The sequence below is a fragment of the Mycteria americana genome, unplaced genomic scaffold (assembly GCF_035582795.1).
Source record: "Mycteria americana isolate JAX WOST 10 ecotype Jacksonville Zoo and Gardens unplaced genomic scaffold, USCA_MyAme_1.0 Scaffold_43, whole genome shotgun sequence".
NCBI lineage: Eukaryota > Metazoa > Chordata > Aves > Ciconiiformes > Ciconiidae > Mycteria > Mycteria americana.
In genome coordinates this window covers 206,038-221,845 of record NW_027445630.1, presented here as the reverse complement: position 1 = coordinate 221,845, position 15,808 = coordinate 206,038, and the positions used below count along the sequence as shown (strand labels likewise).

Genomic DNA, 15,808 nt, shown 5'->3' with positions numbered 1-15,808 from the left:
GTTTTTTAGGCACGGCAGGCACCGCTCGATGCGTTTCGGTGCTGTGGGACCGAAAAAAAGAAAAAAAAAAAAGAAAAAAAAAAGGAAATAGGTGCGAGGGTGCGTTGCGTGGCTTAAAGGTTTTTTGTAAGCGTTACGGACGTTGGGGTTCATCTCTTTTCCCCTCTTTGATAACAGCCCGGCGTCCTGATCCTCTTCCAGCACCGTACCCGGTGGAAGGCTCCCGGTGAGGCCCGGCGTTCCGGCAGAGCCACGGCGGAGGAGAAGAGCAGCGGTGGACGACGGCGTTCGGCTGGGCTGCCGCCGCACTTTGATAGCGTAATGCACCAAAATAAACCCCCGCCAGGTCCCACCCAGGTATGAACAGAACGTATATCCAATTCAAATCCAGCCAATCCAGGGGTATAAACAAAGCCCCAAGCCCGGCCTCTCGCAGATTAATTACTCGCACTGGTCAATCACATTTAACCCGCCTAATCAGGGCGCGGGCAAGGCGCCTGGCCCTGCCTACCCCTGCCTGCACCCCGCCAATCGCCAGCGGAGCCTCCTCGCCGGCTCAACCAGTTTGTAACTGGGATGTCGAGGACCCTGGGCTGGGCCGGGCGCTGGGCTGCCCGGGTGTGCCGGCAGGCAGGCCGGCCCAGCGCAGTTTGGGGCTTTATCCTGACAAAAATCCAGCCTAAACCCGGCAAATGGGGTTTTTTTTTCCCAGTCTGCCTTGAGCAGGAAGCAGCTTTTAAGCGTTGCCTTTCAACACCGACACTTGTTAAATACGATTGCTTGCTTCTTTGTAAGGGAATATATATAAAAAGATATCCTTTGTGGGTTTTTAGCGTTACGTCCCGGAAGCGCTGCCTCCAAATGCACTTTGCTCTGGACCTGCGACTTAAAACGCAGGATCGGCCCCGCGGCGGGACAGGCCCGTGACAAATAAGTAATGAGGAGTCTGTGTATTGCTCCTCCCTTCCCGGTTTCACTCTTTTTTTTAAATTTTTCATCTGGGATTCAGGAATTAGCAGGAGAAATTTATTTTATTAAGGTGTGATTTTATGCTGGCAGAATCTCCACAGCAATTGGGGGGGGGGGGGGGAGCCACTTTTACCTACTTTTTGATGTAAATTAGATGGGTTACAGTCGCTGTCTCCGTTTTTGCTCATCAGTAATACTTTTGGCGTCCTGTGCGTGTGTGCCTTGTCCGGGTGACACGGTCCCGAGTGTATTAAACATAATTGTGAGCGTTTTATTGGTTTATTTATCTGTAAAAAAAATCTTGGGTCAACCGCAATTAAAAAACTGGCTCCTCAGAGCTGCCCGGGGGTCTTTGCCAGCCCGGTTTGGGGGGTTTTCTCTCCCCGCCAGCCGTGGCTTTGCCGTACGGATGCCGGTACCGAGCGTTTGGCAGAGCCTCCCTCTAAAAACACCCCAAGAGAAACCCGGGGTGCGTGCTGGAGCCTCGATCCAGCTGTGAGCGCTGTCGGCTGGTCATTTTTCGCTGGATTCGATCGATAAAAATCATTAATTGCGTTTAAACACCCTCTTCTCCCAGCAGGGCCCGATCCTGCCGCTAACGAACCGCGGCGGCAGGCGAGGTGGGAGCTCCTTCGCCAACGAGGACGGGGGGACGCCCCGGATGCCAGGCCGCGTTGCCCAGCAGGTAAAGCCATTTGGGGGGGGGGGGGCGGGGGGAACCCAACCGCAGCCGAGGGACCCCCGTAACCCCAAGATTTCTCCCCGTTTCACGCAGAGACGGCTGCCCGAGCGGGCCGGGGCCGGGTGACACCGCGGAGGCCTCCCCTCCGCAGGCCCCGCCAGGCCTGGCCTGACTCGGGTGGGTCCCCCCCACCCCGAACCCCGACTCTTCCCCAGCGTCCCCCCAGCCGGGAGGAGCCCCCCCCACCCCCCGCCCCGGCCCTGCCTTCCTTCGCTCCCCCGGGCCGGGCTTTGCCGGGCCGTTCCCAGCAAGGCCGGGCCCGGGGCGAAGCTCGGCGGGGCGGGGGGCGTGGCGTATGCAAATGCGGAGAGGAGGAGGAGGGGGGGGGGCTGGCGGGGGGGAAGGGGGGGGGGTGCGTTTATTTTCGCCCGCACCGCCCGGGGTGCCCCCGCCGCCGCCGCCCCCCGCCTGGGCCGCCGGTGGGTGGGGGGGGGAGCGGGCGGCGATCAGGCAGCGCGTCGAACCCCTATGTGTCGGTGCCTGGCGGGGTCCTGCCTCCGGAGCCCGTGCGGGGATGTCTGGGAGACCCCGCGCCGACTGCTGCTCAAACATCACGGTGAGTTTCTTACAATGCAGCAATTTCGCTTTAAATCGCTTAACTCCGCTACCTGCGGCGGCGGGTAGGGGGGGGGCTGCCCCCTCCCCGGGCACCGGGCCCGGCCGCTTCTTCCCCCCCCCCTCCTCTCCCCGCGCCCCGGCCCCGCCGCCCCCGGACAGCCTCCCGGTGCGGCGGCTGCGGGTCACGTCTCCGGAATACAATGTACCTCCCCAAAAGGAGACGTCGCCCTCCGTACCCCCCCTCTCCGCGCCCCCCTACACCTCCACACCGAAAAGAGGGGGCGCCGGCAGCCGCCCCCCCCCCCCCCCCCCCCCCTCCTCCTCCCTCCGCCGGTCCCCGCCGCCTCCGGGAAGCGCCCTGCTCGTCCCCACCTCCTCCCGGGCGAGAAGGAGGGGGGGGCTCGGGGAGAGGCTGCCGTGTCTCGGTTGCGGAGCTGCCGCCGGCCTGGGTGTCGTGTCCGTCCGTCCGTCCCCCCCCCCCAGTCCACTCCTCCTCCTCCTCCTGGGGAAGAGGCAGGGATGCCCTGGGATGGGTCTGGCAGCGCAGGCAGGGAGGGGAAGCGGAGGGTTTGCAATGTCAGGATTACAAACCTCCATCGCTGCCCGGCGAGGCGTCGCGAACGCTGCGAGAGCCCTCGGTCCGCGGCTCCCTGAGCCCGGGGCTGCCGCCGGCGGCCCGTCCTCCCCGCTCCCCTCCCGGGCAATGGCAAACTTGTGCTCCGGCCTGCTGCTGCGAGCCAGGCTTCGTCCCCTCGGCGGTGGTTTACGGGGGGGGAAAAAACACCGTGCCGGGGGGATGTTCTGCTGGTGAACGTAACTACATGGCTTTTGGTATCGAATGGGGGCCTGACGACGCGCTGCAGCTCCCAAGTTTTTCCTCGGTGCATTAAAAATACATTAGCTGAATAAACTACAGTTCGTTGCTCTTCAAATTCTCTTCTAGTTTTCATTTGCTCTGCCGCTCGCAGCTTCATTTCGACATGTATTTACCATTTATATGCTGTTTTGGCTTTGCTTTTTTTGAGTGAACGATGCCGGGCGTGCAGTCGTGGTCTTGGTTCCTGCGGACTCCGTAGTTTTCTTGCTATTGGAATACGGCACACCGGCTCTCCTTCCGGGCTGGTTTTTCCCTCTCTTTTCGGTAATTCCGTATATCCCGCCCGCCCTCATTTCTGGTGCCATCTCTGGATGCCCGGACATGCTGTTCGCCGTCGTAACATTTTTTTTATTGCGCTGAAGAGTAGTCGTTGAACTGGTGGAAGGTGTATTTGACCCAAAGGGAAACTGAGGCATGGGGGGACTTTGGGGTTTGTTGTCGTTTCCCCCCCACCCCCCCCCAAGTTCAGGTGCAGCAGGACCTGGTAGCAAGCGTGGACTTGTCCTGTGTGGCAGACTTAAGTGGCCATGGCCACAGTGGTGCTCTCCAACAGCATTTCTGTGGCCGCGGTGCCCATCGGAGCTGTCTGCGCTGTGCCGAGGGGCACCCCTTCGGCTGTGCGGGGCTCGGGGCGAGGGTTTGACGTGACGATGTCATTTTTGTGCTGCTTCCTCATCCCCGACGTCTGTGTTGACACTTGCTGTTTGCATTTGAATGCTAAAAATATTTAACTTTTTTGCTGGTGGTTTGTTGACAAGTAAACTAATTGTGCTGATCTTTGATTTATTATTATTATTATTATTATTATTATTATTATTATTACTATTACTATTATTGTTGTTATTTTATTTCCAGAATGAGAGGACAAGGTAATGAGGGCCCCCTCTTACCCCGATCGTTACCCAACGCCGTTTGTTGTTGAACTTCGGGCTAACAGGCGGGCGAAGGACCCCTCTCAAACCGCACGGGCAGCCGGCGCTCGCGGTGCTGGATCTGTCGGTTGTCCTTTGCTGTCGAGACCCCCGGCAGCCACCGCGCTCTGTCCCCGAGCTCCCGCTGCCGCAGGTTGTCGGGTTGTAACCCAGACCGACGCAGCTTCTGGAACTGCTCGGCGGTGAGCTGCTGTCCCTCCATCCTCGGTTTCTTCCCTCTTTTTCAGAGGAGAGGCAGGGGTGAGGAGGGGAACCAGCGTTCCGGTTGCGGAGGGAGGAGAGGGCTTGATCCCTCCTGGCTGCAGCTCGGGCCCATGTGCCATTTCTACGAACGCTCCTCGGCAGCGACCGCGCTCCTGCCTTTTGCCAAATGCTGTTTTGGTGCCGATCCACCGTCTTGTGCCAGCTGGGAGCTGGAAGTTCACCCCTTCTTTTTTTTTTATTTTTTTCTTGAGAACGGATTTCTCGTAGCAGGCAGCTGGGAACGGTTGGAGGAATCGAGGCTAAAACACGGTAGCCTCGTTAGTTTATTTGGATCCGGATTACCGTAGCATCCCCTGTCTTAAAGCCAAGCACGTTCTTTATTTCAGAGCATTAACATGGGAAATTTTAAGCGATGCGCTTGTCTGATCTCTGCCTGTCCCCTGCGTGCGCAGCCTGGCTAGGATCCCCCGAGTAAGGGTACGGAGGCCGAAAGTGCGGTCCGCTGTAGGGGTGTGCGTTTCTTACAGAGCTGGAGCTTTTCCCTAGAAAACGCTATTTGTCTTTTCAGATTCACTCTTCTCTCTTCCAAAATATTCAGCGATTTAGATATCGGGGAAGAAATCCAGTGACCTGAAAGCGCACGATAACCGTTCTCCTCTTTCTCTCCAGCGATATATTTGAGCAAGTCCTTTCTTCCCGTCACTTTAATAAAAACCAGAGGGGAAATTATCTCCGGGCTCCATCGTGTGCGAAAGAAATACTTTGCACCAGAAAAGGTTTTGGCGACAAATAAAGTAAACATCCTCCGTGCCTGCGAGCTGACGGCTCGTTCCTGCGATGTCACGTTCGCCCCGAGACTCCTCGGCTTTACTGGGGATCTCTGCGGACGAAAAGGATTCGCTTCCGCGTCTTGCGTTGCAGGGAAACCCTGAATAATATGGGGATCTAGTCCTTAAATATCTCGCGGAGTCTTTTTTGAGTAGAAGGAGACTGTTTCTCGAAGTCGGGGAGGGCATCTAGAGAGCGGCAGTGTTTGACATGGAGCTTTTGGGGGGGCTTTACACTGGTTATCTTGTGTAACGTGTCTCCCGTTGCGTGGATGAACTTTCAGAGCGCTTTCCTCTTTTTTTTTTTTTTTCTCCCCCCTGAGGAAAAGAAAAACTTGGGGGGAATGCTTTGTGACTCGGTGTTTCTTTCCCACTCGGTTTTTCACGATGGGGGAGACTTAATGCTGAATTGAAGTCTCTGTAGGAAAGAGAAACGCTGAAAAGACAGCCTCAAAATCGTCATGTTAGCAGGGGAGGGTTTTTCTCAGTAGTGGCTACATTTCGTCCTGTAGCAGAGCGGGATTTTTGATTTAAGGAATGGGCAGATTGCCATTACAGGCGTGAGCCGCTCTGGTACCGCGCTCTGACTCTTTACAGGTATTTTGGTGTGGAGCTTGATATTTCCCTATGAACCGGTGAGCTCCGAGCGTGTACTCTTCTGCCGGCTTTTTATTTTTTACATTTGCACAACCTCTTCCTGCTGCTTCATCGGAATGGATATATTCACGTCAAAACACGCGGCTTTAAAATACAGCTGTTAGCCTGTGAGCGGCTTCGTATTCAGTCTCGGTCCAGTTGCACTCGCCTTTTCCCTCTGACCGTAATTTGGGTACTAAAACGGGCCGGCTGGAAGCTTGTCCCTTAATTCCTGGGTCCCGGGGGCTGCAGGGAGACGAGCTGTGAGACCACGGCCAGCTAATTGCGTTGCCTAAGTTGAGTTTACCAGGACTCCTGATTAACAGCCCTGTAACGCTGGAAGTTAGCGTAGGCTAAGAATAAACGCCCCGTCGATTTTCAGCAGGGTTAGAAACGGTTTCAGACCTGCGAAGGGGAGTTTGAGGCGCGGAGGAGAGGGGACGTTTCTGATGTTTTCTGCCAGAATTCACCGGCAAAATAGCGACACGTGCCAAAAAAATCTCCAGCGCGAGCAGGGCTTGAGCCGTCCCCGTCGCGAGGACGGCGGCCGCGCGTCGGTGATCTTATTGGCGGTATCGGCGGAGCAAGTGATTGCTATGGAGACTGAGCTGTCGTTTCATCTCTTGAGGTGGTCCTTCCAGCCCAGGCCTGTTGGCGAAGCCGAGCGGGGAAAGCTTTTGTTCTTCTTGCCCGTTTCGTACCTGCTCCGTAAATAAACGGAGGGCTGCGGCGGCCAGGGCTGTCGGACGAGCACCTCTCGCCCATCCCGGCGTAAGCAGACTCAAACGCGGCTCCTTCGCCTTCCCCTTTTCCCCCAGCGTCATCGTCTTTTTGCAGAGAGTTTGTTTCTTCGAGCGATCGGGGAATGACGTTTCCGTTCTGATACAGAGCCTGAGGAGAGCGTTTTTCGTAACTCCGCTGCGGGCGAGACTGCATCTTTCCCTACTCGATAATAAAAGCAGCGACTCCAGGAGCAGATCTTCCCTGGTTGTGTGTGACTTGCACTACCCGCCTTCGTCTGGGCCCCAAAAAGCCCCTCTGTGGAGGTGCGAACGTGTCGGCCCTTGCTTGGCTCTCTCTGGGCGTCCGCAGGCTGTCTGTGCGGATGTGTTATTTCTCTGCCTCGCTGTCAGCCGCTGGTCACCTGCCGTGCCCGCTCAGCCTCAGACCCGGGCTCTCCCAAATTCGTGGAGCTTGCACCCGTTCCGTATTCCCTGTAGGAGCTTTTTATGGGGAGACAGAACCGCGGAGCAAGGGGTAGCTGATGAGGCCTATCTCGTCAAGGAAGTAATGAACTAGAGGGGGTAGCTTTGCTCCTGACACTGAGCCAGGCTCACGTGTCCTTTAACACCGCTGGCCGTCCCCGTAACCTCGGTCAGGAGCACGTGGAGGGGCAGGACCTGCGCTTCGGAGATCCCCCGGTTACGTCCCCTCTCCGCAGCCTCTCGCAGGCGGAGAGGAGGGTCTGGCCTAGCCCCTGCGGTGGAGGCAGAGCTCTCGCCTGGGCAGCCTTTCTCCGGAGCTGCTGCTTTCCTCTTTCTCCCACCAAACCCTAAAACATCCCTTTGGTTTTACCCTGTTCGCAAAGAAGCGGAAACGGCGACCCAAAATTTCTTAATCGTGCTTGGGTTTTATAGGTAGCGGGGAGTTGTTGGGATGCGGTTTGGGTCTCCGCTACGCTATGGATTTGTCTTGAACGTTGCTATTTGATAGCTGAAATATTTCAAAATCCCCAAAGAGGGAGTTAAAGCCGTGGCCGTACCGGAGCAGTCGTGCGCTCCGGGAGCTGGTGGTAGTGCGTTCGTGCGAGCAGGAGCCTCGTCTTCCTCCGTCAGGGCCCTGTAGGCCCGAGCTTATTAGGGTGAAAGATACCTTTGCCATCCCTCGTGCTCCCCGCGGCCACGTTCCCCGTGCAGTATAAGCACCGGAGCTTAATAATGGTGTGGAGACCGGCTCGGGATGAATACGAAATGGCAAGGGCTGCCTCTGTTCAGGGCAGCTCTGTCCCCCTCTGAACCTCCAAACGTTTTTCCTTTGAGCCCCGGTTCCTCTGCTCCCCCCACCCCTTGCTCCTCGCCTTCTCCGGCAGCAAATTGACCTGATTTTTGTCGGTTTTGCTGCTGCCCGGAGAGAACTGAAAATCAGCTGCGAAAACAAGACTCTTCTGAGGCGAATGGGAGCAGCCGCGGAGGCCGTAGGACGGGCTGGCTGCAGGCGGAGGGCAAAAATACTTGAGTTTACATTCAGCGCGTGTTTGAAAGTTGTTTCTGCTACCATAAGTAGTTGAAACATTCGTCGTGGTTTTGACGAGGAGGTCATAGATCTGCGCGTGATGAGGCGTTCACCTGCAAAAAGCTTTTTTTGCTCGTTTCAGACGATGGTTTCTCGGGCATTTTCTGAAGAGAACGCTATGAAATTGTTGGAGAACTTAAGGAAACTGTCGACGTTTATTTTTTTAATCAGTTGTCATTAAAAGTGGTTGCCACTGAAGGCTTTTCAGCCAGCCTCTGGGGAGACACTGCGAGTTCCGACCTGTTTCCTGGTAGGACTGTCTGTAGTTGAGTGTATTTCTCCTTTTTCTCTTACTTCTTTCTGAAATTTGCTCCCCTGCAAAAATACAAACCAGCACCCCACTATCATATTAACCGGCCTGGCTTTGTGCATCCGCTGCCGGAGGCATGGCACCGGTAAACCTGCGGTGTGGAAGAGGCCTTCCCTCCAGGCCGGAGGTGCGGGGATGACCTGCCTTCGTGTCTGATTTGCCTCTTCCGTGGACCGAGGCCGAGCGTCCGCGCGGCCTGTCGCAGCTTTCCCTACCAGAAAAACACCTTTACGATACGCCGGACAACGAAACGATGAGCGGTATCTGTAAGTTTGAGCCAAAAAGCAGGCCAAACCAACCCGCGACAGCCGCTCGTAAATCCGAGCGGTGTTTCCAGACCGGGAACGGCGTTTCTCCTCCGCATGGCAAGTGTTTGCCGAGCTCCTTCCCCGCATCCTCTTCTCCCCCCTCCAGCCCCGGAAAGTTTTCCCCCTCCTTCCCCGAAAAGCGAGCACTTTGCCTCCCATTGTATTCCTCCTCCTCCTCCTCCTCCCGCTGCGGTCGAGGGAATGCGAGTCTGGAAATGATTTCGAGCAAAAAGCTCCAAGTAAATCCTGCGCAGGGGGAGGGGAGGGCGGGCGGCCCGGGACGGTGCGAGGAAGAGGGTTCCCTGACCCAGAAATGGGATGTTTCCCGTCCCCACCTCGGGACGGGGCAGCGCTGGGAGCCTCCTCGGCGCGGCGTTGTCTCGTCCCTCCTGCCCGCATGAAGGGAAGAGTTGTCCCCTGCGTGAAAAGAGAGATCGATGCTGGATGAGTTACGGTGACGCGAGATAGGAGGAGAACTTCCTTTGGTGGATTTAATAATTTTTTTGAGTAATGGTTAACCTAGAAACTGTATGCAAATATTTTTATTTTGTTTTTAACGGTGTTCCCGTAGGAAGAAATGCCCAAGGTTGCTCTCGAGCAGCCCCCACCTGCAGCTGCCGTCTGTTTGTGACTCGAGGGAGCCAAAGTCAGGGTTTTCCTCCTCTTTCCGCTGCTCCCCGGGCAGTCTCGGGGGGGAAGCGGGGAGTCTCGCGCTCTCGGATTCTCCACCTGTAAAAATGGAAACGGCGATAAAACGCTTTAAGCTTCGGGCGTGCAATTAGGAATCGGCTTTCTGTTGTTGAGGATAATTTCCCAGGGAAGGAGGATGTAAGCGCGCAATCGCTCGTTTACGAGTGTCTTGCTTTCGCTGCTCAAGAGCGTCTACTAAAAGAGTTAGACAATCCTTTTCCTTCCCCGCAGCATCTCTGTGGCTTAAAAAAAGGAGAAATCCCTGAAGGAAGGTGTGTGGCCTCTGGTTCCTCCGAGAGTCGGGGCAGGGGCCGTCCGGCTGTTGGCGTCTCGTCCCTGCGGGATGGAGAAGCAGGCGTGCCGCTCCTGCTGTACCCACCCCGAGGGCTGGAGATGAAACAGCAGCTTCTTGAGCCCCGGCAGCTCGCTGCCGCGATTTCTTCGTCTTACCCATGAGAAATAGGAAAAGAAATAGGAAAAAAAACGCCCTGAAACCGCTCGGAGCGTTTAAAGATCAGGCTGATGCGTGTTTCTTCACGCGTGCGTCGGTACGGTACCAAATGCTGAAATAAACACGGAGCACGGTGTTTATCTGGAAGCTAATCGCGCGGGAGCCCTCCGCAGAAGCGTACAAGGAGGAATTCTACGGTGCAGTGAGAGACAAGGGTCTCCGGACTTTCTTACAAGAATACTTAATGTAAAAAATGTAACCTTAGTCACCTCAGATGTGACTGGTTTACTCGAGATTCGTGGGATTGGAACTCCTGGAGTCTGTTCAAAAATGTGATAGTCACCCCTTATGTAATAAAAGATGGGGTTTTCCTGTCTCTTCTCAGCGAAGCCTGAGGAAATTGGGCGCTCCAGTTTCAGGGGAAGCTGGAAACCTAAATTCTTCGTGGCTGGAATTTTAGAAGTGCCGTAATCTCTAAAATGGGCATAATGTTACCGGTGTACTTCACAGCGCGGGAGGAGTTTGAGTTGAATTCACCGCAAAATGCCGCAGGCTCTTTAACGCTTTATATTTCCATGGTGTTCGTCACAGAGAGCGATCACGTTTTAAATTTTCTGCGAACTTCTAGAGCGGGGGGAAACGACGACAGGCAAAGACGGTTCTGACCGCGTTGTTGTACCCCTGGGTTTGTATTTCTAGAGTCAGCTGGAAGAGAAGGTTTATCAACCAGCGCATCAGAAAACTTACCATTTCGCTGTCGGCCGCCGTAGCTGATAACAGAACTGCTAAACTCATCAGCCCGGTTACTCTTATTTAATTTTTAATTTAAGTAATTTACTTAATTACTCTTACTAAGCACCAATTTCCAGAATATGCACACTGGGTTGGGTTTTTTTTTCGTTAGAGGAACAGCAGAAAACGGTACCGGGACCTACGGCCGGAGCGTGTGTGTGGATCACACTTTACGGGGAGCGAATCGATGCACCCCTCTTTTGAGAACTACTGACTCATATTTAGGGCAGCATCCACCACCGAGGACGGATTAGGCCAATTAATTTTAGAAGGTGTACACAGACCTGGTCCATTTCTGGGAAATTTTAAATACCCTTCTCTGTCCTCTAGCTCTCGTACGAGGAGATGCTCGGTACGTTTAAACTCTCTCGCTGCGCTGCAAGAGCTGCTGCTTTTCCTTATGCGTAGCAAGTTTTCTTGCAGGGAATTCCTCTCTTAACCCTTTAATTGAAAATAAGTGTATTTCCAGTCCTCCCTGACAAGGGAAAATTCAAGCTCTCCTCGAAAGAGCCAGGCCGGCAAATGCGTTAAAACAGCGCCGGTTGCTTTTGACGTCATCCGAAACAGCGGCGCGTACAACGGAGGGTGTCGGGCACAATTTGAAAAGAAGTGTCGCGGTAGAAAATCGGTGAGGACGGCAACCTGGGAAATGGGGAGAAAACGGGCAATCCCTCCGCTTTGAGCTGCGGGGGTTGCTTTCCCGCACGAAAGCGGCGATGTATGGCTAATACTACGTCTGTGAAGAACGCTGATGTACGGGGAAGAGCTTTCGCTCGTCAGTTCTGTTCTCGTTCACAAACGCGTCGTCATCGGCAGCAGGTCGGCTAGGTGGTCGGAGATGTTCGTCTTCGGATACGCGCCAAGCTCATTTATTGCTTTAAACTTCCAGTAAACCGAGTTGGCGGCGGGCGCCTGGCGTAGGATCCCTTCTGGTGCCGAAGAACGGCAACCGATCTATTCCCGGTCTCTTCTTGCTGCGTGTTTCGACACTTTCAGAGCAAAACGGGGCTCGCGCTGCTCTGCTTTTACCTGCTTATTTTCCGTTTTGAATTGAAAGGAGATACTTAAACGCATCTTGCCTGCTTCGGTGGCGTGGCGGTGCTGCGGAGAGCTGCGGCGTGGGTGGTCGGAGCGGGGAGATTTGGCTTCTTTAAGGGGGTCAGTTCTGCATCCCACCAGCCTCGTATCCATGACAGCGTGCTGCATCCTTGGCGGCGGCACTCGCAGCCTAAATAATTTACTCGTGCCTCTTAGGAACAGAGATTAACGCTGAGGGGAAATAACGCCCTATCACGCAGTCTGGGCTTGGAGGGTTTTAAGGAATTCCAGAAGGCAGGAACGCTCGATTTGGGGTGTTGGTTTTGAGCACGGACGATGGACAGTGGCACCGGAGTGCCTGGATTTCTGGTTCCTGGTCGAATTCCGTCTTGGCTTTTTGAACTTGCTCCTTAACGCTTCAGATTGACCCGTTGCTGTTAAAAGCCCCACGTTGATGCTTTTGGGGGGGGGGGGGGGGGGGTAGGTTGTTGGGGTAGTTGGTGTAATGGTCCTTCTCTATTTTTTCCTTTACAGTATGACTGCGTAAAGCAAATATGTTCTGTATCTCATCTCCTATCCGTAATTGGCACAGAGTTGCTAAAAACAAGAGGTTAGTAAAACACGAGCGCTCTCCTCCCGTCCCTTGGTCGTAGCGGGGTCCCTACGAGGTCACGGCAAGGCAAACGAGGGTGTAGCCCTAAGAGTAGTAGCGGGATGGGATGGAAAAACCGAGGGCAGACCAGGGCTGCTCCCAGGTAGGTCTGAAGCCTTTTAATATTTTCGCTAAGGAATGGCGGTAATAAAAACCTTAACCTGGAGAGATGCGCTCCAAGCAGTGGATTTTGTTTGCGTTGTGGGCCAAAGCGGTGGTTTAATTACTTCTTGAGTGGCTGCGGATACTGTACGGAGCCCTAATTACGACGATTGTCCTGGGGTGTAAATTGGACCTCGTTCGCCGTTTCCCATATTACTTTGAGCTGCTTATTAGGCATCGTCTCCAAAACTATCCCAAACAGAGTTTTCCCTACTCGAGGGGACTTTCGTGGATATCCGTATCCTCTAACGCGGTGACGGCTGCCTTGTGGTTATGGTCAGGGGAGGATGTACGGACTTGACCGGACCGAGTCGGCGCAAGACGTGTACCAAATGGTGAAAATGAGATGCGTTGGGTTAAGAAACCAGTGGGAGAGCGGCAAAATGTGGGAACGCTAATTCCAAGTTTATCTGTTAAAAATAGCCGTTTGTCGTTGGTATGTTCAGAATCTGGGCTGGTTCCTTTTTTAAGTTTCTGCTAGGAAAAAAAAAAAAAAAACCCCACACGTAACTCTTTATATTTCAAACATTTATTAGTACTGCGAAAATAAAACATACGTGGTTTAGTTCTGTTTTGGGGGTTTGTTTGCTTAGAAACACGAGCACCGGATGGATTTCTGGAGCAATCCTTTCCTCAAATCCTGTCGGACGCAGAAAGCGTGGTGAAAGCAGCTGGGAGAGGACACGGCATTCCTGCAGGTCCTCTGGCAGAGCCTGCATTGAAATGGAGATTTCCTCGATTCCCCGGCAGGATTCTTGCAGACTCTGCAAATCCCTCAATGCAGGCCCTACGGGGAAATTATAATTTCCAGCTTTCTTCCCCGGAAGATGCTTTTGTTGTTGCGAGGTTTGCCCTTCTCCCCCGCCCAGCGCACCTTCTTTTTTGCATAATAGATAAATCTGCCGGGTTGCTGGAAAAAAAGAGGATGACAGCGGAGAAATAGGGGCTGTTTCCTTTCATACGCGCGCTTGTAATTCCTGTTGTTGCTGATACGATTTGTGATTGTACCTTGAGCTGTCAAAAAATGGGTATTTGGGGTTCCCCCCCCCCCCCCCCTTCTGGAGTATAAGCGGCGCGTCCTCAAACCTGGAAAAAGTCCAAAAGTTCAATTAATGGTGCTGTAAAGATAAATAGGGGTTTCCATCAGGAGAGGCCCCGGTGCCAGTAGCCGAGCCCATCTTAGAACCTCTCGGGGTGTCTGAAAGCGCAGCAGCTGCGCGTTACTGATTTAATTTTGGTTTCATGGTTTACCTCCAACTCTGGAGTTTATCCTCGTATAAATAAAAACATCTCCCTTTCGGTAAAATCCCGAGTACATCATCCCTCAGCAAGGGGAACTGGTAAAATCGATGGTGATTATTGGAGAGGTTTTCCAAGGGTCACGGGGATAATTTGGCCGTTGAAGCCGGAGACAAACAAAACCTTACAAAACAACCGATTCTGGGAATGAGAAACTTCAGCGGGCTCTCTCGGTTTTAGCAAGTTATTTTCCCCATTGCTTTCTTTCGCTGTTCTCTCGGGAGGTTGGTGATAAATTAACTATTGATTGGCCGTGAAAGAGCGTGCCGAGGAAACGCTTGGTACTTCCCTCGCTGCCTTTGTTTTATGTAAATTCACTCGCAAGTGGCTTTGGATATCCTCTGCTCCCTCTTCCCTGATCCTTTTTCAGTTTGGTTTTCCTCGCTCCAAAAAAACCCCTTCGTGTTTTAAAGCGGCGCTGGTGTTCTCGGCAGACCCTGCTCTTCGGCGGCTCCTCGAGTGTTTTTATCAATGACCTCGGTAAGAGGAAGCCTGAGAAAATTGAAGGAATAAAAGTAAACGTTAATAAAACCTAAAAACCGAAAAGAAAACATTTAATTGGTGTTGAGGATATAAACTTTGTGCGCTAGGTGTAACTCGATCTGACTCTGCGGTAAGAGCACGAAACGTGGAGAGAATAAAAGGGATTCTGTCTGGAAGGAAAAAGTGTTTGCTCGATGTGAGTAAAACTTTCTGAAGTGACTGTGCTTCTTAAGTAGCTTCGGAAAATTGTGTTTCTCAGAACAGCCAGATCCCCTTGAAGGTCTTTTTTAAGGCTGCTAAGTCATCTAGGTGTATTTTAAAACTGTATTTGTTTTGTCTTAAAAGTATGGGTGGGGAAAAACGCCCTGCAAGGTGACTACACGTTGGCAGAGTCTTAACAGAGGAGGCTGCGACTGTAAGTAAGTAATAAAAGCCCCGGCGCTGCTTGTTGAAGGGCCGAGAGACGTGGCCGGCGTCGGGGAGGGAAGGGGTGTTTCTCGTTCGCAGTCGAGGGACATCTGGGGCTGCTTTTGCAGCTGGACTCTCCTTCCGCAGCTGCACAGAGATCCCTTAGCAGAAGCAGCAGCAAACGATGACTTGTGAAGTAGCGCTTTGACGTCTCGCCTCTCCTCGCCCTCAGCCGGCACTCTCTCCAGCACCCCCGTGTTGCGAGCTGCGAGCGCTGGCTGCCCGATTAGCCGAGGGTGTCCCTGGGTAGCGATACCAAGATACCTCTGTTCCCCATCGTCCTGGGGTGCTTCACCGCTCGCTTGCGAGGTCCTTAACGGCTGTGTAAATGAGACGTAAAAGCTACCGCTTCCTACGCTTGGTTTAATAACGTTTACACCTCACCCAGACTGCACAGAGTTTGAGACAATGGAGGGTTGGAGCCCATTGTGATTTTTTTTTTGTGCGCTTCCTTGCTCGTTTTCTGGTTCCATGTGTCCCTCGTGCTCCCTGGTCCTCTTTCCCCGCAAGCCAAGTGACGTTGGCCTTGTGGGAAAGGGAACGAACTCCGCAAGAGAACTTAATCATTGACTCATTTCAGAAAGCTGGAGGAGAAATGCTCAGGCTTGTTAGACGTGGAGCTTCAGCGAAGCTTGTGGAAGCCAAATTCCACAAAAACATTTCCATATTTTTACCTTGTCCGTCTTTAAATTGTGACTTATTTCTGTTACCTTGTGAACGTTCTCAAGACTTTTTTTTTCCAGACCAAAACGGACTACGAAATACAACGGCTCGTGCAGAACGGAGGTTCACGTCCGTGTCTGTACCTCTCGGTGCCTCAGCGTCGCTCTGGGTGCCGGCAGGACGTGAGCAGCATCGCGCTTGGCCGGGGAAATCTCCCTCCCCAGCCTCCTCCTGCAACAGCTGGGCTCATCGTAATAAATATTAATTTAACCGAAAGTGGCCGGTTTGCTCGGGCATCCCGACTACAACAAAACTTGGTGCGTTCTCCACGGAGACTCGCTGTATCTTTGTTAAAACCACAAAAAATACTTTCACTGATGTTGAGGCAACTCGTGTTTTAAAGGTCGCGGTTAGTGTCAGAGGGAACCCCGGGTGAGTCGCGCGGAGCCGCTTTC

The 15,808-nt window shown here is 53.5% G+C and overlaps 1 protein-coding gene across 5 annotated transcripts in view; it reads left to right on the top strand.

Annotated features, from left to right (window-relative positions):
* Window positions 1-596: 596 nt before the first annotated feature.
* BICRA (BRD4 interacting chromatin remodeling complex associated protein) overlaps window positions 597-15,808 on the top strand; it is a 39,014-nt gene continuing 23,802 nt past the window's right edge. For 2 of the 5 annotated variants that reach the window (XM_075489980.1, XM_075489979.1), the window contains exons 1-2: window positions 597-934; window positions 1,550-1,654. Coding sequence is in view for 3 of the 5 variants with exons in the window: in XM_075489978.1 (XP_075346093.1) it covers window positions 2,180-2,267 (88 nt within the window). In the remaining 2 variants the exon portion in view is untranslated. Of the gene's footprint in view, window positions 935-1,549; window positions 1,655-2,045; window positions 2,268-15,808 lie in introns of those variants that run through there. The other 3 variants (XM_075489978.1, XM_075489976.1, XM_075489981.1) reach the window with 2 other exon arrangements.